Source organism: Vigna angularis, chromosome 1 (genome assembly GCF_016808095.1).
Source record: "Vigna angularis cultivar LongXiaoDou No.4 chromosome 1, ASM1680809v1, whole genome shotgun sequence".
Lineage (NCBI taxonomy): Eukaryota > Viridiplantae > Streptophyta > Magnoliopsida > Fabales > Fabaceae > Vigna > Vigna angularis.
This window is the reverse complement of record NC_068970.1, coordinates 56,561,155-56,588,336: the sequence shown is the minus strand read 5'-3', so window position 1 is coordinate 56,588,336 and position 27,182 is coordinate 56,561,155. Positions and strand designations below refer to the sequence as shown.

The window sequence follows — 27,182 nt, the reverse complement described above, 5'->3', positions numbered from 1 at the left end:
GGATATAGTAAGTTCTAACTTAGCATATTTATTATTAGTTTAACTTTGTACATTGGATTGATTTATGCTTCTAAGTTGATTTATGATTACATTGAATGGATTTATGTTTTAATATAATTTTTACTGAAAATATATATTTTTGGATTGTTCTAGACTGTTCTGGGTTGTTAAATATATGCATGTCTGTTTCTGCAGTTGAGAATGTTGGAGAAACAAATATGTTCTTTAAAAAAAAGGGGAATACGCCTCGATTGTGACCATAACCGAGACAAAAAGTCCTCTATGACATCGGTTCAGGTCACAACCAAGGTAGAAAAGCTGGCGAAAAAGCAAAAAGATAAAAATAAAAAACACTATACTACCTCGGTTCAGGTCCCAACCGAGGCAGTAGAGTCCGACATATTGCCTCGGTTCCTATTGAACCGAGACGAAAAGTCTGTCGAAAAAAAAAGAAGAAAAACTCTACTACTTCGGTTATCTGTGAATCAAGACAAAATCCTATCTCTCTTTACCTCAGTTCACAACCTAGGCAAAAAAACCTATCCCTTTTTGTCTCGCATGTATATATCTCGGTTGCAGAACTATTGCCTATAGACGAAAATAACCGTTGTCATTTTTCTTGACTACACTAGTGACATATTAAAGTGTTTTAAAGTTTTTCTTATTTATATATATATATATATATATTCAAAGTTGAAAATGAGAAAAATCATAGTATATAAAAATATAAAATATTTTTAATTCACCCAATATTATTTTACATCGAAATGTACAATTTTTGTTTGAAAAGGTCAATCGTGGGTGGTTGTACTAATATGCATTCCAACAAAAAAAATCGCACTACTATTTGTTTCCTTGCTAAAAAGAAAGGAAAACAAAATACATTTTATTCTGAAACCAAAAATCAACATTCAATTACAGAGAAAAAAAAGTTTATGCTGACAGTGTTGAATTCCTATCAGCGTGTTACATTTCAATTGGACAGATGTGTTACAAATCCAACTTGCACAACTTTAGTAACACCAACACAAAACGACGCTTGAACAGGTGTCCATGATTTTCTTTGTCTCTTGCAAGATAGAAAAAGAAAACCTTCAAAAATTAATGATTTAGAACGCGTTGGTCCACAAAGACTATGGCAGTCACCACCTTTCTGTTTTCTAGGTGAAGGGTGATTAAATTTTTTAGGTGAGGATATATTCTTGAAAATGAAATAAGAAATAAAAAAAATATTATTTAAAGAAATATTAATTAGTTTTATCTCAAAAAGAAATAGTAATTAAATAACAAGTTTAAACCAATTAAAATGAGTGATTTTGAATAGTTTTGAACAATTAATAGGATAAGGGTTTGCAAAAATTACAAAGAAAGAAGGCAAAATTAATGTAAGAGCATAAAAGCAGACATGATTAATTACTATTTTTTTTATTGAAGACAGGATAAGAACAAATGAAGGTGGACATAATTTGTATTTAATTTGAGAAGTTAATTATGTAGTTGTGGCTGACCCCATGAATTGAATCATAATTTGGATTTCATGGTTTCAAATTTGGGGAGCTAATTAATTAATTCAACCTACTTGTACTTCTAAATTGCTATATATCTTCTTCTGCATGGAAGAAGACAAAGTTCCACATGCAAATCCAACTAAAAACTTGCAGTGTGTGGATGTGCATTTTTTTTTAAATTTTATTATTATTACTCTTTAGATAAACAATTTAAAACAAAAGTATAATTATAATTAAAGATATATAATTATTCTTCACTAACGCGTGTTTTGAATTTTCAATCATAATTAATTAATTTTTGAAGAAAGGAAAAAAAAAGGAAAAATTGAGTGATTCAGGTCGTGGTAAGTCAATGAAACCTACCCCAACAGGGGGACAGAGTGGAGGCAGAGCCATGATCAAATTAGAAGAGATGAAAAAGGAAAAGAAAATGTGAGAGACAGAGACAACCACGGCTTCATTCTCTTAAAATGGAAACGTGTGAGTGATGAGAGAATGAACGATGAATCCAAAAATAAGAATAAAGAAATTCTGTTATTGATTTCGTGGTTATTATCTTCCCTCGCTCGTTCGCGCTTCCTTCTATTCGGTTCGTATACTTTCCAATACCATAATCAAAGCTGCAGGTTGGATCCGTTCCAACATGTAGAGCATGCTCGCTGGCACTCTCTGTTTGTTGATTGATTGTGAGAAGCTTTTGTGGTGCGGAATCCTTCGGCGGCGGCCATGGAAAATATTGCCGCGCAGCTGAAGCGCGGCATCTCGCGGCAGTTTTCGTCGGGGTCGCTGCGGAAGAGCCTGAGCCGGCAGTTCACGCGCCAGGCCTCGCTCGATCCACGCCGGAACAACCAGCGGTTCAGCTTCGGGCGGCAGTCGTCGTTGGATCCGATACGGAGGAGCCCCGAACACGACGAGGCGGAGCTCACCGTGCCCGAGAACCTTGACTCCACCATGCAGCTGCTCTTCATGGCGTGCCGAGGCGACGTCAAGGGGGTTGAGGATTTGCTCAACGAAGGCATCGACGTCAACAGTATCGACCTCGATGGCCGCACCGCCCTCCACATCGCCGCCTGCGAAGGTCACGCCGAGGTTGCCCGGCTCCTCCTCACCCGCAAGGCCAACATCGACGCTCGCGATCGCTGGGGCAGTACCGTAATTTCCTATCTCTTCTACTATTATTAATTTATTATAGAATTATCGTGTATATTACTGTTATTAATTTAATTTAAATCCACTGATAATTTAAACCGTCAACTTTTGACTTCGGAGACAGATTTCCATACTTGCTCCACAATTTTCGTTCTGTCCGTCAATTATTTTTAGCCTTTAGAGTAATCAGCTTATAATATAATATTAAACGTCTCTTACTTTTTGTATGGTTTACTTAAGAAAAAAGTAGTTGGTTTGTTTGAAAAAAAGTTGAATATATGACATGGTTTTTTATTTTTTATTTATTTCATGTTTTAGACATATCATGTTTTTTTGTGTTTGGTGTCTCTGTTTTATACTTCAAACATATTGCATGGGTTGGGTCTGGTCTTTATTTAAGATAAACTATTATCTAATATTATATCATATTGTTATATCTAGTCTTAGCTAATTCTTTTTTAACACAACGCCCTATATATCAACATCTTATCAACGTCTGAATATGTTATTTATTTATATATATTTTTTTGTTTTTGTAGTCAGAGTGCTAAATGGATAGTATGACTATGTGCTCCTGACTGTTCATTTATCTTTTTATTTGTGGATAAATAATTTAGTCAATCACAGACAGTACATCTAGTAATGAATTGCATTGTTTAGGTAATTTTAAATTCTGGAAAATACTTCGCAATTGTTTTTTTTTAAATATTAAAGGTATATCATAACCATAAAAAATACTTAAATTATTCATGTATAATTTTTTTTTATTGAAATCAGAATAGATTTATACTTGGAACCAGGTAATACTTTTCTCCGAGTTGGAGTTCGTGTTTCATAGAATATGAAGAATTATATTTTATAATAATCACGACAAAATTGAAGAATTTTTTCATATTATCTATAAAAATTATGATAGGAAGTACTGGATTTTGACTTGAAAGATAGATTATGTGAAAATCAGTAACTTGAACGTGACACTTACCTACAAAATCTTCCGCCTCATGTGCTCCTCTTTCCCCTGAAAGTGTGACATGGAATAAATGCCTTGCAGGATTCGGCATTTCTAAACCGCGAAATCCTCAGTTTCGATTTGGTTGCAGATTTGATAATGAAAAAAGGGCATGACAATTAAATCTATTACTATCGTAATTTTAAAAATTGTCGATGAATCAAAATAGTGTTTTAATGATTTTTTGAGATAGATATTTTAAAACGAATTTAGTTGAACATTTAAATATTTGTAATTGCATGAGAATGTAAAAAATATATTCTGAGTACATTTATATTAAATTATTGCTTTAAGGTTAAAATTGATTTGTTTTTCTGTGTTAAGTGGTGATGGATGTGTGGTTGTGCAGGCGGCGGCCGATGCCAAATATTATGGAAATACAGAGATTTATTACATGTTGAAGGCTCGTGGAGCGAAAGTGCCGGTATTGTGCTACCGTTCTTTGTTTGTTAGACAAATGGTGGTAAATATGTCGGATTGAATTTAGCGACTTACTGGTTAATTATCTTTGACATGTTTAGAAAACCAGGAAGACTCCAATGACCGTTGCGAATCCTCGTGAAGTTCCGGAATATGAACTCAACCCGTTAGAGCTACAGGTTCGGAAGAGCGATGGTATTTCAAAAGTATGTTTCTCTTTCTTTCTTTCTTACTTTCGTTGGGAACTGTGATTGAATTTTGTTCACTTGGTTATATTTTATTTGATTATTTAATAGTCATGCCCTTTCTGGGATATTATTCAACTGGGATTCCACCCGGTCATGGTATTTGTTCATGAAAAATGCAAGTTGATAATTGCAATTGAGACTACTACAATGACTCTGAGGGAGCATATTTACTTTGAAATTGATCAACTATGATAATTTGCATATGCTTAAACATTTCTCTGTAGTAATGTAATTTTCGTGACCAGTAATGTGTTACATTGTGTTTATTACTGCACGCATTAAATAATTGTTTTGCCATATCTCGTGACCTGTGCACTGGGCTCCCTTTGGCAACCATCTGATTTTTTATTCTTTTTCCCCAATCTTTCATTTCTAATTATTGGTACCTAATGTGGTGAATGCTTTGTGTGATCTTGTTCACGGATCTATAAACATCTGACATTTATAAAGCTAAACAGTGATGTGTGTTAAACTTGTTTGTATAGTTCTTCACTGCTGTTTGATCCGTCTATTTGCAGGGAACATATCAAGTAGCTAAATGGAATGGCACAAAGGTTGCAGTGAAGATACTTGACAAGGACAGTTATACAGATCCTGATACCATGTATGTATAGCAATTGAACATGTTTTGTGAGAGTGATTGTATGATATGGTTCTTGCGAATCAATCAGGTTGTTTGGATAAGTTCCTGTCTGATTGCATATGTCACTACTTTTCACTTTGATTTCTGGTCTCGTAGATGGCCCGAACTGGTGTTTGTTCTTTTTTCTGTACTTTATTACTCAACCTTGGCTCTAATTTTTCACAATATCAATAATTCATTCAGAAATGCTTTCAAACATGAGCTCACATTATTAGAAAGGGTGCGACATCCCAATCTGGTCCAATTTGTTGGAGCTGTAACCCAAAATGTACCTATGATGATTGTGCGTGAGTACCATGCTAAGGTAAGCTTATCCTCTCTATCCCTCTGTATCCTCGCAGAGTAAGTTTCTCGTATGATTGTATCTAACTCACTTTTCTTTGTTTATATCAATGTTTTTTTCAGGGTGATCTGGCAAGCTATCTACAAAAGAAAGGGCGTTTGTCCCCATCAAAAGTTCTACGTTTTGCTCTAGATATTGCTAGGCAAGTAACCATTTCAAGGAACTACACGGTTCTTTGAAAACACTCATGCCCTTTTCTTAGTTTTATTATCTATTATATGGTCGTTGATTTCCAAAAGGCTCCTAAAGTCATTTTCTTAGTTTTCGAAGTTTACAGTGTACTAATTGATTACAAGTTTATTGGAAATTCTAATAGATTGTTTATGTAAGTTATCTTGATAATTTGTTGTTGGCAGGGGCATGAACTATCTTCATGAATGCAAACCAGAACCGATTATTCACTGTGATTTAAAGCCAAAGTAAGATCACTTGATACAATCTGATGTTTAGTTATGACCGAGTGCATTTTGAATTAGATTTTTTCTCATGGGATTACTGTTCCTTTAATATATGAAATTTTGGTAAGGTGCCAGAAATATTTTGCTCGATAATGGAAGCCAATTGAAGATAGGCGGATTTGGAACTGCGAGATTTTCTCTCATTTCAGCTGATCAAGCAAAGCTGGTGCAGCCTGACACTAACATTGATCTTTCAAGTAAGTTTTGAATATTCAACAGAAATGTGTTTCATTTCTTCTCCTTCCTGTGTTTGGAAGGTTTTTATAATCCAGTGTCCCATTTTCTAGCATTAAGATTCAGTTTAGTTACAACTGACTGAACATATCAGATTGGTGATTGCAATAGGAAAATCCTTTTCCGGGATGAATTATACCTTCTAAGATTGGATATGACAAGTCTCATTAGCTGCCCTAAGCTTGGGTTTTAGGCCATGAAAAATGATATAATACTGTCCAGGAACTTCTTTAAATTAATTCCTATTACATCTTAAGTTCACCATATATTCTTTTAATTATTCATTTAGAATTCTATGTCAAAACTTGCTGGACTTAAGGGGATAGAGATGGAACTTTTGTTCATCATTTGGGATGTCGAGATTTTTTCCATTGCGCATACTTTACCCCCATTTGATGGTCTTATACAGGTCATTACAGTTTTGAGGTGAAGGGTCTTTTTAGACAAACTTCATATTAACTTTTAGGTGAGAAAAATAAGACGAAAAAAAAAATTGAATGAGTTTCTCTAAAAGTTAAAATTAGTTTTATGTATAAGCTAATTCCTTGAGGCTCTTTCAAATATGAATTTTCTAGGTTTTTATTTTTTAACCTGTGCATAAACTAATTTTAATTTATAGAAAATTATTTAATTTTTCTTTTTATTATTCTCTTCTAGAAATCTTTATGGAAAAGTTTTTCCCAACAACCCTTAAACCCTTTTCTCTAAACTTTTTTTAACTTCTGGATTTGTTGCATTTATGGTGTGCTATGGAATGGCTGTGCTAACTGATGCCTTGTGCATCTTCTCGTTTACTTTACAAGCATTGTGCACAATGCACCGGTAAAATTCAGAGCAGGAAGAATGAAAAAAATTGTCAATAGAATGGGTCTAACAAGATATACATGTTTATTGTTGTTAAATAGGATATTAGACACCCCGGCAATTTTTTGTTGTTGCAATGAAGTGTTCTTGAAGATACTGCAGCTACATATGAATAACTGTTTATATTTTATTTTGTTATAAATGTGTAATTAATTATGGGATTTTGGTGAAAGCAAAAATTGGACAATATGGAGGGGGGTTTTCTTTTAAATAACGGTAGAGATTTCAAAAGGTGAAACTGCCATTATGATAACAGAAATTTTCCTCATTGATAGTTCGATACTTGTTTCATTTCTAAACCATGGTCCCTTTGCCCAACAAATGCAAACTATAAAAGAAAACGCATACTTTGTGAAAAAATGGAAAGAAAACTGACAAGCATTTCAAGAAAGATTAAGCGATATAATTGCAGATTAGAATTGCTAAAATAAAAGTACATTTCGTGGTTATTGATTTGGTTGTATTCATTGCAGGCTTGTACGTGGCACCAGAGATTTACAAAGATGAAGTATTTGATAGAAGTGCGGATGCATATTCTTTTGGTCTCATTATATATGAGGTACCTGATTTTTGTAACACATAATAATGCCAATCTGTTATGTTTAGTATTCCGCATATTATTTGTCTATTAGTTGAAATTCAACACTTTTTTCAATTTAATGTATCATTTATGGACCCAGATGTTAGAGGGTACGCCTCCCTTCCATCCCAAGCCCTCGGAGGAGGTAGTGCAACTAATGTGCTTAGAGGGGAAAAGACCGACAATCAAGATCAAAACAAAACATTATCCTCCGGATTTGAAAGAGTTAGTCTGTTTTAAACTTAAAATTTGGTCTTCAAGCTTCAGTTTAATTTAAAAACTGTCTAACTATCGTAGTTTATGCAGGTTGATTGAGGAATGTTGGGATCCAACTCCTGTAGTCAGGCCAACATTTTCTCAGGTCATTGTACGGTTGAACAAAATTGTTGCAACTTGCTCAAAACAAGGATGGTGGAAAGATACTTTTAAGCTTCCTTGGTATGTTTTCTAGATTGATTATATCCCTGTAAAAATTTATTTTCTAGACTGATTGTACCTTGAAATGCTAAGGATCAATCACCCCTTGTGGTAGTGAGGCTTACCTCAGCATTTTAGTTTCAATTTGATCAATGCAAATAGCGAAAAGACTAATATTATTGTTGTACTTGTTAATGAACTCTCTTTTCTGACTTCAAAACTTGGCATTACCATGATATATTTTAAATGCGTGCAGGAAATAAATAACAGGATACATGCTATGTGGCAAAGAGGAAATCAAGTTCAGGTGGATCCTCAAAACCAGTTTGTGAGCTTCGTGTTGTTGTTGGTGTTGGTGTACCGTTAATAGCCATTGCAATTAATAACTTTGGAATTGGAATATATTAACCTGAGCTTGGATTTTGAGCGTGAAAATGATTTCCCCCGGTTCCACCCGGCCACTGGAGGTTCTGGAACAGCTCCTCTCTGTACAATGTACCATAAACGGCATAACATTTATCAGAAATTTTCTAATAAAAATGTGTTTATATACTTATAGATAGACTACTATGTGCTTATAATCGCATCATCATTCGGCACCCTATGTGTTGTGTGCCTTGTACCACCCCACCACCCCAAAAAATGTTTACTTGTATGGAATCTGGTTTTTGTCCCTCAATAGTTTAATTAGGTGCTCTTGAAATAAAAGCTCATAAGTTCATGTCTTTTAATAATTGAGTTGAAATTGGTTGATAACATTAACTATTTTATGGATGAATGTAAATTACTAATAGCAATAAATAGTTACTTGATGAGAACTTGAAATTTGATAATTATATATTTCCTTTAATTGTACAAAATAATTGTGTACTACACTTTTTCTATTTTAATATTCTAGTCTTAATCTAAAATTCTATCATACTTTGTCATACTTATGTGAAATCATAAATAATTGAAATTGATTAATTAATAATATGTCTAGATAAACTTCTGTGGAAGTCTTATGAAAGTGAAAAAACAATTAATTTGAAAAACAATTGCAATATTCAACAATTGGATGGATAGTAACAAGTCTTCCAGTGATTAATTTAATATGTTAACGTCATTGTATAAAATTTTTGTTACATTTTTTACTTCGAAAAAATACCATAAAAGATTGAAAAAGAAAATGTATTTAAATTATCAATTGTAACGCCCCGACAACTTACAGGGAATATTGACTGTTCCCACACATCAACACCAGGCTTTCCAATGGAGTTTTTATGGGTTAGGCTACTTCAATTGTATAGTCTCATACCTATACAGTCTCTAGATCCCTCTTATTCCGGTGTATGTGTCCCTCCCACTGGAAGCCTGTTAGGAGTTGTTCTTTGTTTGTGCCTCTTGCGCTTCGTGCCTTTTGCACTTCGTGTCTCTTGCACTTCGTGCCTCTTGCACCGACAATCACTCTTCGCCCTTGTCAGTATCCGGATGTCACATCGATTATCTCTATTATTAAACGATATAAAATTATTGAGAATATTGAAATATATATATATATATATATATATATATATATATATATATATATATATTTATACAAAAATAACGAATGATTTATGCTTTTATAAACATTGAATACACAAGGAACTATTACAAACTTGAATATACGAACTAAGTAGCTTTCTCATTGGTTAAATCATGTCACCAACCAAGTTTTATGATACGATCCTTCTTTTGTTGAGAATTTTTCAAGAAAAATAGTACTACTGAGTATGGATGGCCAAACAACTAGGTGGATGCTTATCCTCAACAGAGGTATATTGATATAACATGTGTAAGGATACATAACATGCTAAATGGATTTAAATTTTTGAAGTTGTAACTTAATAGGCAATTGAACCTACGTTTTCTAGCACCATAAAAGACCTATAGTACTAGAGAGCAAGTTTTAGAGAGCTTCTTGTAATATAAAAAATTGATTATAGAGTTGATGCTTCAATAAAATAAATTTGAGTTTTTCTTTTGCTTTATTATGCTCGAAGCATGACACAAGTGATGTTTAAGAACTCTTATCATTGCTTCCCTTGGAACAAATGTTCTATCAAGTGTATATTTACCTCTAGATTTTTTTGAGAGACAAGGAAAAATGTCAACATACAAATCTTTAATAATATTGAAATTAATAATAAGGCATTAATTTGGTTCTTCAAATATTATTATCTCTTTTTAAGTAGTCTTGAATTAGTAAAATTATATTAATAGTGCACAAATTCATCAATTTATTTACATTGATTTATTTTAAAACTCATTATTTATGTTTTATTTCTCATATGTTTTGTTTCACTATAAAAAAATATAACTATTTTATCTTACTTGATATTAAAATATTAGTTTTTTTTTCATCTCATGATTTTTTTATATGATAATTTTTTATGAATATAAAAAAATTTAACTATTATTTATTTTTTATAATGTAGTTTTAATCATGACTTTATTATTACATATTTTCTTTTTAATAATTACATCTTTCAATATTTAATTAGATTTTTATAATTTACTTTTTAGTCTTTAATTTTTCTTAAATAGGTATATTTATAAAAATAAAAGAATAATTTCATTTTTTTAAAGTGATAAGAAAAGAAAATTATAAAATAAAAACAAAAGTATGATGTTTTATTTATTTACTTTTATTAATAACAATAATTGAATATATAAAATTAAGTGTACTTTTTTTATTTTCTAATATTATATGTAAGACCTCAAAACATACAGTATTAGTGGTAACATAGTGTTTTAAATAATGATATTCTATTATTTTATTTCAAAAATATCAACCTATAACTTAATTGTTTTATAAGGAGTTTCATTATCTAAGAAATTTTCTCTCTCTAAAACTTCTTTCTAAAAATTTCTTTTACTTTCTTAGAAACTTTAACTCCATACTCATATATCGAAAGATCAGAGACCGCCTGAAAGTTCCTTGAGGCGAGATCTTCACTTCTAGTCGATTGGTTTCAACTATAGGGTAAGTTGGTTTCTACCCTTCTTCCTTAAATTTTGGATGTCTTTGCATGTAGGGTTTTCTTTACTCTTTTGGGATTTGAGTCTTCTCTAAGACTCTTTGTTGATCAATGGTATTAAATGTATACTCTGATCAAATTTTCATGAATTGTAGGAGCAAATAGGGATCTTGGAGCGGTAGGAGGAATTTTAGAGTTCTTAGAATCGTCTGAGCGTCAACCAAGTAAGGGAAGCTAGTTTGTTTGGTTTGGATTTGGTATGCATGTGATATTTGATGTTTGTATGATGATGTGATGATTGATTTATGAACTTTAATTAAATCGTGAAACTTGGTATGTTGGGTGCTTGAAAATAGTGGTATGTTGAATTGAAAACTGATGCATGTTGGTGTGTCTGGTTTGTTGTTGTTAAAGTTTGTTTATTGATGAAGTTGTAAATGTAGATTTAGTGAGTTTGAGCTTATGTGTTGTTACAAAATTTGGGTATGGGATAACTAGAAGAAGAATGAGTTTTAGGCATAAAAGTGGGACTTTTAACAAGTAAAATTTTAAGATCATAGTTGTGGAGAAAGTCTGCAGTTTTGGGAACTGTCTTGGGGACATTTAAGGCTTAGTTAGTCTCTTGTTGTACAAAAATCTGGTAGATCGTCTGGGTAAGAGATCGTCTGGTAAGCGGTCATTTGGGTTAGAGATCGTTTGGTAAGTGGTCCTAGTAAGGGATCGTCTGACAAGGAGTCGTCTAGTAACAGATCATCATTTAGTAAGGAGTCGTTTGGTAAGGGATCATTTGACAAGGATTCTTCTCGTAAGGATCGTCCGGTAAGGGGTCGTCTGGCCAGAGATCGTCTAGGTAAGAGTAGTCTGGTGAGGAGTTGTCTGGCAAAAACTATGTTGTGGGAAATCTCAAATTTGGGGTTCCAGACATCTATTTTGGACGTTCTTTAGGTCGTTTTGGGAGGTTTTTGACCTTTCCGAAACTGTTGGTGAAGTTTTAAGGATGTTTTCCCTTGTCTAGTGTGGGTATCAAGCTATTATGATGAAAATTGTGTTATTATGTGATTATTATTTTCAGATTTGTTATAAGTGAAGTTTATGCTTGAAATACTTTGAGTATGTGATATGTTATATGATGATGATGATGAGTATGTTGTGATTTAAGTGAATGGTATTGAGGGACGTAAGTCCATGATCCTCGTGGAGAGGTTTCATGGTGGTGCCCGATAATGTTGCTAGTACGAACGACCGAAGTTAAGCTTGGGGTTCATCCTACGTTCTAATGATCATCCATGCTCAATTATAGAGTGATGTGTCATGTGGTGAGAATAAAAGGAGGTCCTTGTCTAGGGGCCTTGTTTTGGTCAAAGACAATTGAAATGGACTAGTCTTGTATGATAACTTGGATTGAGCCAACAATATTATCACTACAAGTGCAAGAACCACTATAACTTGACATCCATACTATATCCAGATGAGTCAGACCTTTGCGTATTATATTTTTCTAGAATGTTTGTATACTTGTTTTGGTTTGATGATCTTTGTAGAAATCTTATCCATTTTATGATATTTTTGTTTACACTAGCTTACTCTTTTGTTTGTGTTTGATTTATGTTCTTATGTTATGTGATTCTTGGCTATGATCATCTGGTGAGTGTGAACAGAGGGTGAAGAGATATATGTGGAGCAGACGTTGGATAACGGGACGAACAACAAATGTTTAGTTCTCTATAGACTAGTTACTAGATTTATAGTTTTTGTTCTAAGTTTATGAAGTTAAATTTATAATTATGTTTTTGTAAACTATAATGAAACTTTTATTTATCATTTTGTCAATTGTTCTATTTTATTAATTATGTGACAATTCTATTATAGTTTAATATTATATTTTTGAGGTGTTACATGATTTATCGAAATTTATTATTTATGTATATGAATGTTTTCAATTAATTTTAATATTCAAGTAATTAAGTAATTAACATGATTTGATTTGTAATACGTGAAAATTACTTATATAACTTTATTACTTTAAAGACTTACTCAGGAAAGAGAGCTTGATAATTATTAATCAATTTCATTGTTCATTCTAAAATTAAACAATTGTAACTACTTTAATTTGCTTAAATATGTATTGAGTTGCTTAAAAAAATAGAGAAACTAAGAGTTTGAGTGTTTGGAACAAAAAGATATAGAACTTTGGTTACGATACAATGAATAAAGTTAATTGTATATGTGGATCAAAATGTTAGAGATTTTTTTATTATTTAATCACATAGTTTTATTGATGACTAATTTTTACTTATTATTATTATTGTTATTAGCATAAAAAGTTATTAGAATAAATCTAAACCCTAAACCAAACACAAGAAATAGTTAGAGCTGAGTAACTTGAATAAGAAGTCAAGCAGGAAGGATTGAAAGGGTAAAAAATGAAAAAGATGTAAGTAAGAAGGGTAAAAGTGGAAACAGAACTCGTGAACAAACACACCTTAAACCTCTCTTCTATACTTTTCTAACACCCTAACTCTTTCAACTCTTCCTTTCTATATTCTTCTTCCTATTCTCTCTCCGTCTTCTTCGACCGTATAAGTAAGCTAAATTTTGCTCACGTTTTTTCTACCATTAACCCAATTCCTACTAGCCATGCAATAAACAAAAAAGGAAGATCTAAGGAATTCGAAGTCAGTTATATTTGTAATAGAACAAGATATTCATTCGTTTGATCGTTTCTTCAATCTTTGTTTCTCATCGTCTGCTGTGGCTTTTTGGAAGTCAGTTCGAGAATGGCGTCGCGAGCGATTCTCAGAAGGAGGAAGACATTCATTCATTCATACGTGAATGACGGTTTTTCTTCTTCGACTTGGTCTGTGCGTTCTCTGGAACGTGCTATAGCTACGACAACTCCTCGGATTCCTTGTAAGCACGGAACGGCGCCGTATAGAGACTTGTGCGATCGATTTGGATTAGGAAAATTCGGGAGTGCGGTTCCGCGTGACAGTTTTTCGGGATTCAATGAGCCTATCGGTGTGCGGTGGTTGACGCAATCGGCGGCGGCGAAGAAACAGGAGGAGAATGATGACGCAGTGGCGAAGTTGCGCAAAGAAGCGTCTCCTGAGGAGTGTGATCAGGCTGTTGAAGGCTTGACCACTGCTAAGGCCAAAGCCATGGCGAAACGGTCGCAAGAGTCGCCGAAGGAAGTGCAAAGCGTTTTGCGGAGAGTGTGGACTGCTCTTTTGGGAATCGGTCCTGCGTTGCGAGCCGTGGCATCTATGAGTAGGTCCGCAGTTATTGTTCCTTAAATTACACGAATTTGGATTTACTGTTGAGGATTTCGTTTAATTTGAGGTTTTAGGTAGAAGTTAAGGTTGTGTTTCGAGTATGGAAATTGCAGCTGAGGTTTTGAAATTATTTTATTGTGGCGCCGATTGCTGATGCTGATTGAAATTTGAAACAGTGATATGTTTGTTTGTTAATGGTTGGTAATTTGGCGTTTAGGATTGGTAATGCTTGCATTTGCTGTTTAAATTGTATTTGATTTTAAGTTGAAGGTATGGTTGTGTTTAGAGTAAAGAAATTGCGTCTGAGAGTTTTGAAATTCTAGAGTTGTGCTGTGATTGCTGTTGCAGAAAGAAATATGAAACAGAGAAATGTTTGTTTGTTAATTAGTGGCGAGTTGGCGTTTTGGTTTTGCTAATTCTTGCATTAACTTTTGAGAATTACGTTTGGTTTTAAATTGAGCTTATGGTTATTTTTTTAGTGTAAAATTTTTAGCTAGGGCTGAATTTGTTAGATTGAAATTTGAAATAGTAAAATGTTTATTCTTTAATGGTTGGTGATTTGGCGTTTCGGTTTGCTGATACAGGGAGGACTGGGCAAAAAAACTGGTTCACTGGAAAGGGGAATTTGTATCAACGTTGCAGCATTATTGGTTGGGTTCTAAGCTGCTATGGGCTGATGTGAGGATCAGTTCCAGGTTGTTGTTAAAGCTGGCAGGTGGGAAGAGTCTCTCCAGAAGGGAGCGACAGCAACTGACACGAACTACTGCCGATATCTTTAGGCTAGTTCCTTTTGCAGTTTTCATTATCGTTCCCTTTATGGAATTCCTCCTGCCTGTGTTTCTAAAGTTATTCCCTAATATGTTGCCTTCAACATTTCAAGACAAGATGAAAGAACAGGTAATAAATTATCAATGGTTTTTAGGCTGTATTCTTTTAGTCGGTCATTTTATTTTATTTTAAAAGGATATCAAATCACGGAGAATATTTTTTAGAAAAAAAAAAGTGTTTCCTCTTCCTAAACCAAACTTCCAAAAGACCTTAAAAATCAGCATATCTCATTACAAATTATTTACGAGCTAATGCTAGTACATGTTCTATGTTTTCTGGCGGCTGCTGGGTGACAAATGCTGATGATCCTGATCATAAACCATTTTTCTGTCTCTATATTTTGAGCGTGTGTGCATTTATTTTCTTAATTCAGTTAGCATGAATATGTGGATTTGATTGCCCACCATAGGTTGTTTGTGTGACTCAGTTGCTTAATGTGTAGGAAGCATTGAAAAGGAGACTCAAAGCAAGAATAGAGTATGCAAGGTTCCTTCAGGATACAGTCAAAGAAATGGCAAAAGAAGTTCAGAACTCCCGAAGTGGAGAACTAAAGAAAACAGCTGAAGATCTTGATGAATTTTTAAACATGGTTAAAAATTTAGTTCAAGCAATTGTTTATATCTTTCTTTCTGAAGTTTTTCCCTCGTTAGTCATTTGTACCCTTTATTTCCTCTCTGCAGATTAGAAGAGGTGCAACTGTCTCTAATGAGGAAATTTTGGGCTTTGCTAAGTTGTTTAACGATGAACTTACTCTAGATAATATAAGCAGGTTGGTCTCGTAACCCTGTTTGACTTCAATATGCTGTTTTTCTCAGTTGTAAGGTGGTATCATGACTTCTATCGTCTCTGCTTGCAGGCCACGATTAGTCAATATGTGCAAGTACATGGGAATCAGCCCTTTTGGCACTGATGCATACTTGCGCTATATGCTAAGAAAACATTTGCGGAGGTAAGATGCATTTTGTCATATAAGTTTAGTGTTTGACACTATTAATTGCAACTTGGGGTTTTATCTTTTTGTAATGTATTTTGGAAAATTAAAAAAAAAATCTCTAGCGAAAAAGGTACCTTGTTATTTGAAAAGATTACCTCCCCTTACTATCATTAGGATACAAAATAAGATAACAAAAAATCTTATGCTTATTAATTATTTAAATATAAGTACAAAAAGCCTGAATACAACAAAAATATTCCTGTATGTTGTGGCTACAGAGAAGACCACAACCAAAGCCTTATCTTGACTGACAGGTTTTATTTCACGAATCAAATAATGTCATTGGGCTCAATCAAAGATCAAATTTATCATCAATCCATTGATGCTACCTTTGGTACTCAATTGGGTTGGACCTATTTTTGGATTGGAGTTTATTATTCAGTTAAGATTTGAAAACTGGTATCATCATGCGTGATTAATCATTTAAGCTAATAAAATATTTGTTTCTTTCAATTTATTTAAGATTAAATTGTTCAGAGAGGAAATTTTTGTAAAAAAGAAAAAATGTAGAGGAAGAACTATTTCCTTTTCTCATTGTTTTGATCTGAACGCTTTACAAGCCATCGATTAAAAGCTTTTGATCTGCAAGGAAATGGATTTGAGACCTAAACTACTGCTATGGCACTAAAATATTTGGTACAAATCTTGGTTTGAATGTAATTAATATAACACTTCAACCTGCTATTATCTGCTGCTGCATTCATTTTCTGGTGTTATAACTATAATAGTTTAATGAGCATCATTAGTGACAAGACAACAACACAGAAAAATAGTTTTCTTTTTCACCTTTTAATGTTCTATTCTTAAATTTACCATTTAACTTGACATACCTCTGAAGCGTGTTACTTGCATGTCCTTTTGTTAGGATTAAGGAAGATGATAAATTGATTCAAGCAGAAGGTGTGAATTCTCTTTCAGAAGCTGAACTTCGGGAAGATTGTAGAGAGCGAGGCATGCTTGGGTTGTTTTCTGTTGAAGAAATGCGCCAACAGGTTGTATTGGGAACAATTCATGAATATTTGTTCTGTTTGAGTACTGGATCTTGATAAAGATATTGAAATGTCAGTTTTCTTGAATATCAAATGTTACCTTGGTGTTTCTATTCTAAAATTTGCTAGCCTGCCTTTACAGCTTCGAGATTGGCTTGACTTATCTCTGAATCACTCTGTGCCATCATCCCTTTTGATACTTTCAAGGTAATCTACTAAGGCTTCCTCCAATGACCGGGTCAAATAATAAGTTAAAGAATAAAGCTGTTTGATATGCATTTTGAAATCTCACTTGACATCATTTATAGGTCGTTTACTGTGTCTGGGAAATTGAAACCAGAAGAAGCTGTACAGGCTACACTTTCTTCTCTTCCCGATGAGGTTGTGGATACTATACAGGTTACATCTTTACCCTCTGAAGATTCTGTCTCAGAGAGGAGGAGGAAACTGGAGTTCCTTGAAATGCAAGAAGAACTTATTAAGGTAAAATATGGAAATGCATTGCTCTCGACACATGTCCTGTTTGAAGTTATCTTTGTTGCATTAGGATAATATGGTCGAAATTATTCTGCTTATAGTGTTTTCCATTTTCTCTGGTTCATATGAGAAGAATGAAGAATCTACTGGAAAGTATCGGTGACCAAAAAAGAATAATTTCAATAATTCTTTTGGCAGAATTCATTTTTAGTCTGATTAGTTAGTTTAATAAATGAAGTATTGGGTGTTGTTGATATGCTATAATTCACCATAAGTTCATTTTCTAGGTTTACGTAACTACTGATGAAAATTAAGTAACTTCCGTTTGATCAATGATTCCATGTTTCCAAAAGTACAACACTTAACAATATTACAAATGAAATGCAGGAAGAGGAGGAGGAGAGACAAGAGGTGGTGCAAGCAAGGATGGAGAGTAGTTCTAGTCAAGTTGATAAGGCCCTCAATGAGATGAATATTTCTACAGCAAAAGAGGCTCACCAACTTGCTAGAGACAGAGCAGTGGAAAACAAAGAGCAACTGTGTGAAATTAGTCGTGCATTAGCAGTTTTAGCTTCTGCATCGGTGAGAATTTGATGCCTAAAACATTTTCCTTCAATTTGGTGAATTGCTTTTTGATTCTGCACAATGTGTACTAATTAACATACTGCATATTAATTAACATATAAGCAGTTTAATGTGTGCTTATGTCTGTTGGCAGTCTGTAAGTACAGAGCGGGAAGATTTTCTTAGGCTGGTTAATAAAGAGGTATATTTGAACTTTCAGAATGTCATTTTCTTTACATCTTCTGTAGATTGTTTCGAATATATTTTTTGGGTATGCTAAAGTTTTTATCCTCTATATAACATCATTTGAAAATTGTTATGAATGCAAGCACATTGGCAGATGTTTCCACTTTTTTAAGCTCCATGTCTCTTCCTTTTGGTCTAAAACAAAAAAGATGAAGTGCTAATATCCATCAATGAAGACACAGAAAAGATAATAGTATGCGTCTGTATAATGAATAACTTTCCATAAGATGAGTTTTTCACTGAAATCTTACTTTTAATTGAGAGTCTGTATCATTCTTTTAAAATTTTATCTTTTTCTAAGAACATTTTAGACTCCATCAAAAACATTAAATTTATATTTAATATGATTTGCAAATAAGTCAAACATTAACCTCTATGACATTTTCTTAAAATTTGGATTGGCTTGAAAGGTATGCAGAATAATTGGTGATATTTCAAGTACTCATTTTTTTTTCTTTTAAGAAGTTATTGTGTTGTGCAACTGTATTGTATCAATATTTTTTTGCTTTTAGTGGCAAACCAGACATTTTTGGTTGCTGGGTAATCAAAGACAAGAACAACACAAGAAATGAATCTTAAAATTTTTATTTCATAGAAAAATACAGTAATATTACCCATAAACAATTTCATATATTTGATATTATACATTAATACTATTTCTATCAAATGTTTCTCTCTCTAATCAATGTATTCAAACAATCATTCTACAAATAATTCATTGCTGACATTGTCAAAAGGTAGCATTTTTAACAATAGTGATAGTAAGGGTGAAGTATATGGCCTTATGTGAATTGCATTTGCATTTGCCTTTGCCTTTGCCTTTGTATGACAATTGTAGCACTGTAAATTGATCACCACTGTGTATGACTGTATACGCATATATTTAATCCATTACCCATCCATTTACTGGTTTGTGTGTCCAGATAGAGCTCTATAATAGCATGGTAAAGAAGGAGGGTTCAGATGGTCCAAAAGATGCCTTTAAGGCATATAAAGCTGCCCGAGAGGAACATGACATTACTGCTGAGTCTGGTGAAGGGGATAAAGTGTCATCAGCACTCATTAACAGAGTAAGACCCGCATCATTTATCTATTATTAGGAAATACTAGAAAATAATTTTACACTTCTTTAATCTGTAAATATTTAAAATTTGTCAGGTTGATGCTATGCTTCAAAATCTCGAGAAGGAAATAGATGACGTGGATGCAAAAATTGGTGACCGTTGGAGGCTGCTAGACAGGTATGCACTTGCTTCAACATTGTTATTTGGGGATTTGGGGGTGGGGGTGGGGGGAGTTATTCTAAAGTTTAGGCAAAGTGGCCTGGCTGAGATGGTTCCTATGATCTAGCAGTCCCTAAAGGGACCTGGTGCCTTTTTTTATCTAAGGCTCTTCGACATTGTGTTTATATTGTTCATGCTTTGTCCTATTCGTATCTGATAACGTGAAATATGTGGTTTCATACTCTAATTGCATAAATTCAGTTTGGTGGAAGTTGAACTGTGAATTTGGGATTGTTCCTGCATTCTTGAATATATATTGCTTCAAGTTTATTGAACAGTAGTAATTTGACCTGGTTGCTTTGAGGATGGTAGCGCACTCTCTAACACACTCCTTTTAACACAATACTATTGGTTAAGTTTTTTTTGAAAAGATAAAATCATGAATAGATTTCATTAAATAAAAAGTGAAACTGGCAAGTCTTTGTAGTTTCCAATAAGTTTCAACAAATAATTAAAAAAATGTGTTCAAGAGGGTGTGGTGCTAGCATCTTTCTATTTGCCATTGTCGTGGAATGTTCTCTTTTGGTATTTGGATTCTTAGGGAGAGACTGATAGACTATAATCGTGCTTTATAATCTTATGAAGGATTTGTGTTATATTTTACTATTTAATTTGTGTGTTGTACTCCAAGAGAAAGATGTGCATACATTTTCATTCTGTTCTAGTTGATGATTATAAGTTGCTTGCATTTGAATGGCAGAAGTATATTGTCTGAACTCATTTTCCATGTTGAAAGCTTAACAATCAACCCCAAATGGGAAGAATACATTTCCACTTTTGTTTTAAAAGTCAAATCATGTTTGGGATGTCAGCGTGTGATTATTATTTCACAAGATAAATTTGATCGGTCATGTGCATGATAATTTCTTATTTGCTTCCAACGATGTGCATATATCAAGAGTTGTTTTGGGCCTTTTTACAGAGATTATGATGGGAAAGTAACTGCTGAGGAGGTAGCCTCTGCTGCAATGTACTTAAAGGATACATTGGGCAAGGAGGGTATCCAAGAACTTGTCAGCAATCTTTCCAAAGATAGAGGTCTGTCATTTCTATCTCACGCATAACTCTAATACTTTTCTTAATCATACCAAGTCTTCATTTTGGTTCCTCTGTATTGTATCTGAAAATAGTTTTGTTTCTTTATTGTCATGAAATGAATTCTTGTGAAATTTCTTGGAATTTCACCTTAGAGCAATAGGTGACGGAACCAAAAGTATTGCTGAATTTTAGCGGGATTGTTAGCCATTAAAGTATTATTCAGTAGGTTAAAATTCACTTTTAAAATAACTGCTATTAAGATTTTACTAAACAAGTATTTGGCACTTCTCAAGTCTCATTTACCTTTTTCATTTTAAAGTATGCGCATATTTAAATTGGTCTCCAGTTAAATAGTTTACCCTGCCAAGTTATCAACTTTGTAAACAGTTTGATTAAGGACTGTTTTATATGAACTTCCATGAAAGGAAACAACACAAATATCCATTTCCTGGGGCACTTTATATATTGAATTATTATTTTTTAATTAATATTAGCAAATTGTTTATTAATCCTCCGTTTTTTTTTTCATTTCCTTTGGGTTCTTTTTGTGTTTCTGAGCAAGTTGGACTAAGAAATTTATCTGTTTTGAAATGACGAGACTATAATATATTCAGCGACAATATTTATCAAACTTCCTATTTAATATGAAAATAATTTCATGAATACTGTAATTACTGATATAGTTTTTTTGTCGCTACAGATGGGAAAATACTTGTTGAGGACATTGTTAAGTTGGGCAGTTGGAGGGAAGATGGTAATGTACCTGAAGATGGAACCAGGGAGAGTGTATGATCCATCATTTGATTTCCAGATACATCTTATTTGACCATGCCGCAAAGTATGTTGCACAAATAGACTCTAGGCCACTCGAAGTTTTCAGCCATTGATTTTGTATTCATGTATTAATAAGTAGTTCAATTGTAGCTGTCAGATTAGAAGGAATTGTGTGCAAGCTCTGTAAATTTATGCCAGCTTTGCACACATATACATTGGTTTATACATGATGCGATACTTGGGCTTTATTGGCTATTGGGATGCATTACTAACATTATATTACTTACGTGAAATATGAGCGGAACACAATTATATTTTCATAAATTTTTTGTTGCCTTAAGCACACTTAACTGTACTTAAAACAATGTTATATAAAAACTGAATCCTGCAGTATGTAGAAAGAAATAAATGAGATTTCCATAAAAAGTGGATGACAAGAGAGAAGTCGTTTGTGATATATGGGTCACGCACTGAGGTATATACATGTTAAGCGTGAGATTAAACATTTTTAATAGGTGATCGATAGTGGTTTGATAGCAGATAGATTCTAACCATGACTTTGATATCATAATAAGAAGTGGACTTTAAGTCTAATTAAATCTTATAAAATCAGCTTGTAGAATGAGGTTTGCACCTATTTATAAAGTATGAATTAATCTTATCTCTAGTCGATGTGAGACTTTCAACACTTTTTAAGCATGCTTGTATATCGTGAAATTGATTTCTATCCCATAGAATGACATATTCTCCAATTGTAGATCTTAATGCCTTGTATTCTTTTTCTCAATATGCTTTAACTAATTCCTACGCAAGTAAAAATTCTATTTGCAAATTTTGTCTTCTGAGAGAGTTTGAAGTTAATTCCTTCGCTTTAATTCTTTAGTTAATAGTATATCATCGCATGCAATTAGAGATAGGTTTTATATAAACATCCAAAACTAGACTTAGACAAGCACATTCACCAGTATAGTTATTTTATCACGAGACGTGTTGGACATTATATTTGCATGCTCCATTGATTTCTTTGGAGAAATAATTTTCTCTTTTACTACTAAATTTCTTTAAAACTTTCTAATTTTGTGATAAAATTTTTAATTTATGACTTCGAAATCACAATGCTTTGATAATTAGTATATCCCTTTTCTTTTAGAGGATATTACTTAACACACCAATTAACAAGTTTGTTTATCATAATACTTCCCTGCCTAACGTATTATTCAGTTCTTTTATTAAGCTGGTACAGTGCATAAATACATAAATGTGACCAAATATTGGTTGTGAATTTCCCACTCTGAAAGTAATTTTTTTAATTAGTTGTCATATATAGTTGTTAATGAAACAATGCATATATTTTAAATGAATTACGAAGTTTAGTTTTTGAGATGTATTAGTTGTGTCGTGACATTGCGTTGGCAAAAAAATTGGGAGAGATTATTTGTTTCAATAAATAAAATAAGATTTTTCTATAATCATTAAAATTAAAAATAAAAAATTGTTCATATGTGGGTTTGTGTCATGTTACATAACAATATTAGTGTAATGTGCCAGTACAACGTATATGAGTGTAGATATTACATATTTTATATTCAATATATTTATTATTTTAATTCAATTCAGTCTATTTTTGTTTTTTAAATAAGAAACAATTTTTTCTCTTTGCAATTATTATATCAAATTTAATTTTTATATAAATATTATATTGATATTGTTATTAAAATTGATATTTTTATTAAATATTTTTAAAAATATTTTTAAATTAATTCTAATTATATTATTGAAATATAATTGTTAGATTTATGTTTGGTTTTTTTTATGTATAACTTTTTATGATGAATTAACTTTGTTATCGTACTTATTATTAATAAATATGTCTAGTTGTAAAGAAAGACTTAATAAAAGTGTTCAAATATTGAACTACGAAAAGTATTATAAAGAAATAATACTATCTAATATTGAATTATAAATGTAGAAAAATTGGCTATTTATTAAATTACTTCAATTCAATTTTGTAATTTTTATTTTTATTTAAATTTATGAAATTAAAAATATTTTTAACAATATTAAGTTTATTTAAATTTTTATTTTATATTAAACTTTATTTAAGCTTAGTTTTAAAATTAAATTTATTTGTATTAATATTTTATTACATAATGTTTTAATATTGTTTTTTGTTTGAGTTTATATTAAAGATAAAGACTTGATTGAAAAATACTTTCACGAACATTTGATAAAGTTGTCAATTTTAGTAAAAATATTAGTATAATATTTATATAAAAACTAAATTTGATTTTAATTTAAAGAAATAAAATTGTTTCATTTGAAAAAAATTAAGATTAAGTTAAATCAAAATGACAAATACAAAATAATTGAATTGAAGATAATACATAATATGACATGACACAAACATGAGATATGGATAATTTTATTTTATTTTAAAAAAATGAAATTAAAAATAATCACAAACTTGTGACATTTTTATTATAGTTGCTACTTTGTTAACATAAAGAACTAAATTATATCAAATTTTTAAAAATTAAAACCTAACTGAGACTAAAAAAATTCAAAGATCAATTTAAAATATTTTTACAAAAATTGAGAACAAATGAGTATTTATTTAAATGATTCATGTGTCAGTTTCTAATAAAAAAATTTACTGAAATATATTAGTAGGTATTATTTAGTGAATATAATTTATTATATAATAATAATAATAATAATAAAGAATAATGAGATGAAATGATTATGATTTCATCCTTGTGAGGACCTGAAAGAATAGAGTTATGAGGACCTGAAAGAATAGAGTTAAAAGGAGCAAAAAGGTATATTAAGTTAATGGAACTAGACTTTAAATGGGCTTTTCAAATATCATGGTCCATTAACTTAAGCATTCTACTCTCTCTCTCTAAAACTCAGATATTCAAAATTCTCTGCCTTCTCTCTACCAAATCTCTGCCTTCTCTCTACCATTTCTCCTCTCCGAGCCATTTGATTTCCGATACGGTGGTGCCCAAGCGTGCACAACATAGAGGACTCCGTCTTTGACCGATCAGTTTCTTCATTCTGATCGGTAAGTTGTTTTTACGTTTCCTCCGCTGTTTTAGCCTTAGCACATGCAATCTATTCTGGTTGCATGTGTCTTGTGCTTTCCCCTTTTTCATTTTCTACTCCATCCTAGCTCTAAGAGCTGTTCCTATCACCATTTCGGTGGTTTGTAGGGTTTTGGTTGAGTTCTTGCTGCAAAAGGTACGATTGAGGTGTTCTTGTGAGCTGGTCAGTTTGTACTTAAGGTAAGGGAAGCTAGACCATATTTAGTTGTGTTAGTATTATAAATTTAGTATTTCTATGATTTATAGATGATTTTGAGAAATATGTATGATTAGGTGTATAATGTGTATGTTAATTTGTGATCTTGAGAGTATGATGTGTGTATGATTGGAATGGTGTGAAATTGATGTTCTATGCTGTTAAGATTTTGTGTGATAATGTTGGTTTGATGTTTGAAAACTGAACTCAAGTGATTGGAGTGAGAGTTGGTCAAATTATTGAGTTTTAAGCATAAAAATGGGGGTTTTCATATGTGAGTTTGAGAATTTGGGGCTAATGTGAGAAAATTGTTTTTGAGGTGCTGTCATGAGGTAAATTAAGACTTGTTGGAAGTATAAGATGATTGAAATCTAATATGTAATGAAAAGGTAATGTATAATTGAAGTTTAGAGTGTTTTTAGTGGAAAAATGGGGGTTTGAGTAGTGAGATTTTGAAATAAGGGGTTTAATATGTTTTTGTAGAGTTTTGAACATGTTATGATACTAATTAGGATTTGGATAGAGGTTCAAACCAGTGAAAATCTGTCATGAAGGTGAAAGTTGCATCTTAGGTTGGTTTTTAGTCTCTTTTGGAGGTTGAGTTGTTGAATTGGTTTGGTACATCTAATTCCTATTCAAATGAGCAATATAGTACTTTATTTCATCTATAAACATGTTTTCGTATCAATATTAGTGTTATAGATTGATTATTTGGATATGTCTAAAATGCACCAAAACCAGAAAAATCAGGTTGCTGTCAAAAAACTGATAAGAATAATTGATTATCTCACTTGATAATCGATTATTCTAGTCAGAGAGTTGTATCTTCTTCAAAGCTCTCACAAATAATCGATTATCACATATGATAATCGATTATTGTCGTTAGAAAATCATCCAGGACAATTTTAGGTGGTTATCAGGGTTTCAGGTACCATTTTTGGACGTTCTTAAGGTCGTTTTGGGGGGTTTTGAACCTTTCCGAAGTTATTGGTGATGGTTTCAAAGTTGTTTTCTTTGTCTAAGTATGAGTTTAAGGGGTTTTGTGTTGTTTAGTGGGTCTTCTTGGACTGTTATTATCTGTTAATGTACATGGAATGATTTCATGTGATTTTTGATGACTTGTTAAGTTATTTGTGGTCTTTTGAAGTATAAGTAGTCTTATATTTATGTTTGTATGCAATGTAAAAGTGAAAGATTATATGTAATGGATTTTATAAGTACCAAAGACTTGAAGTATGGTTTCAAAGTGAAAGTATGTGATTTTCAAAGCATGGTTAATGGACGTAATCAAGGAGAGGATACATGGTGGTGCCCTATGTTGTGATTCAAAGTGAAATCTCTGGTTGAGATTCAAGTAAGTTTAGAATGAATGCAGGAGCTTAGTCTTGGGGGTTATCCTAAAACTCCAATGGTCTTTCATTCTCAAGTAGAGAGGATTGATCCATGTCGTGAGGAGTAGTAGGAGGTCCTAGTCTTGGGTGCTTCCAGTATGGCCCAAGGTGAGTGATAACGGACTAACCTCGTGAGTGTGGTAGGGTGAAACCCATTAACAATGACTTTGCAAAGCAGTAGAGACCACCACGAGTCAAGTGTAAATTGTAACAAGTTGTGTTGTATGTTCCATTAACTTTGAATTAAACTTGCATGTTGTGTGTGATCGTTATAACATGATTTTTGTATATCTAGCTCACCCTTCTGCTTGTGTTTGGTTGTTGTTTGTGTTGTGTTTTCTGTTGCAATGATCATCCACTTGGATGTGAGCAGAGGTGGATGAGGTGCCTATAGAGCAGGCTTTGGAGGGAGATGATGCTGCAGCTTAGTCTAGTTATGACTCTTAGTTATTCCTTATCCTTTTGAAATACTCTAATCTACTTAAGTTTTAAATTATGACTTCTTTTGGGATGATTGTAACCTTAATATTTTATTTACAGTCTTTTTCTAACTATTTTATTATATTAAAAATGTGGACCTATTATATTATATATTTCTATATAATCTGGAATGTTTACAATCCTCGTAATAAATTTAAACGAAGTTATTTTATGATATTATCATCTTTGTTTATAGCTAGTGGATAAATACTTGATAGGAAGTGAATTTCCTATTATTTATATATAACAAAGTTTAAGATTTATTTTAAATTATTGACAATTTTGGATAAATTCTATGTTTGATAAAATACTTCCGGTTGACTGTGGATATGATAAATAAAATTTATGGTATATATGGTGTTATATCTAAATCAATAAATTTTAAATTTTACATAGTAAAAAAAATAAAAACAAACTGTATTCTTAAATTCTAATTTAATTTTTATTTTTGTTGAGTTTATTTAATTTAATCTTCTTATTTATCTTTTCTCAATAATTTTTTTTTTAATTTTGTTCAATTTGATTATTTATCATAATTTAATTATTTATCATAAGACGTTTAAATAGTTAATTATAGATAGGTTAATATTGTTTGTATGAAGTGCAGTATTTTTTCTTCATCATCTTCATCTTCGAAGACATTTTTCCTCTATCGTCATAGACTTTTT

The 27,182-nt window shown here is 32.2% G+C and overlaps 2 protein-coding genes and 1 long non-coding RNA gene across 4 annotated transcripts; all 3 read left to right on the top strand.

The window, feature by feature from the left end:
* The first annotated feature begins 1,848 nt into the window (after window positions 1-1,848).
* On the top strand, window positions 1,849-8,431 carry LOC108323495 (integrin-linked protein kinase 1). Its single transcript, XM_017555970.2, has 12 exons — window positions 1,849-2,660; window positions 4,016-4,090; window positions 4,188-4,292; window positions 4,853-4,938; window positions 5,161-5,281; window positions 5,383-5,462; window positions 5,677-5,739; window positions 5,854-5,975; window positions 7,350-7,435; window positions 7,557-7,681; window positions 7,763-7,894; window positions 8,130-8,431. The coding sequence occupies exons 1-12, from the start codon at window positions 2,235-2,237 to the stop codon at window positions 8,134-8,136; spliced, it is 1,428 nt and encodes a 475-aa protein (XP_017411459.2). The 5' UTR covers window positions 1,849-2,234; the 3' UTR covers window positions 8,137-8,431.
* A 4,950-nt stretch (window positions 8,432-13,381) lies between these two features.
* LOC108323489 (uncharacterized) lies at window positions 13,382-21,633 on the top strand. 2 transcript variants are annotated; one of them, XM_017555965.2, is made up of 14 exons: window positions 13,383-14,146; window positions 14,732-15,044; window positions 15,418-15,564; window positions 15,656-15,744; window positions 15,832-15,924; window positions 16,835-16,961; window positions 17,101-17,165; window positions 17,267-17,441; window positions 17,823-18,017; window positions 18,154-18,201; window positions 19,169-19,315; window positions 19,404-19,486; window positions 20,451-20,566; window positions 21,267-21,633. In XM_017555965.2, exons 1-14 carry the CDS (start codon window positions 13,653-13,655, stop codon window positions 21,356-21,358), a joined length of 2,184 nt encoding a protein of 727 aa, XP_017411454.1. In that variant the 5' UTR covers window positions 13,383-13,652; the 3' UTR covers window positions 21,359-21,633. The 2 variants fall into 2 exon arrangements, with proteins under 2 accessions (XP_017411455.1, XP_017411454.1); XM_017555966.2 differs by lacking the exon at window positions 20,451-20,566 and having other exon boundaries at window positions 13,382-14,146.
* A 2,577-nt stretch (window positions 21,634-24,210) lies between these two features.
* On the top strand, window positions 24,211-26,553 carry LOC128197879 (uncharacterized). The gene is made up of 3 exons (XR_008250645.1): window positions 24,211-24,407; window positions 24,556-24,627; window positions 26,408-26,553. It is a non-coding gene; the product is annotated as an uncharacterized LOC128197879 (long non-coding RNA).
* The last annotated feature ends 629 nt before the right edge of the window (window positions 26,554-27,182 follow it).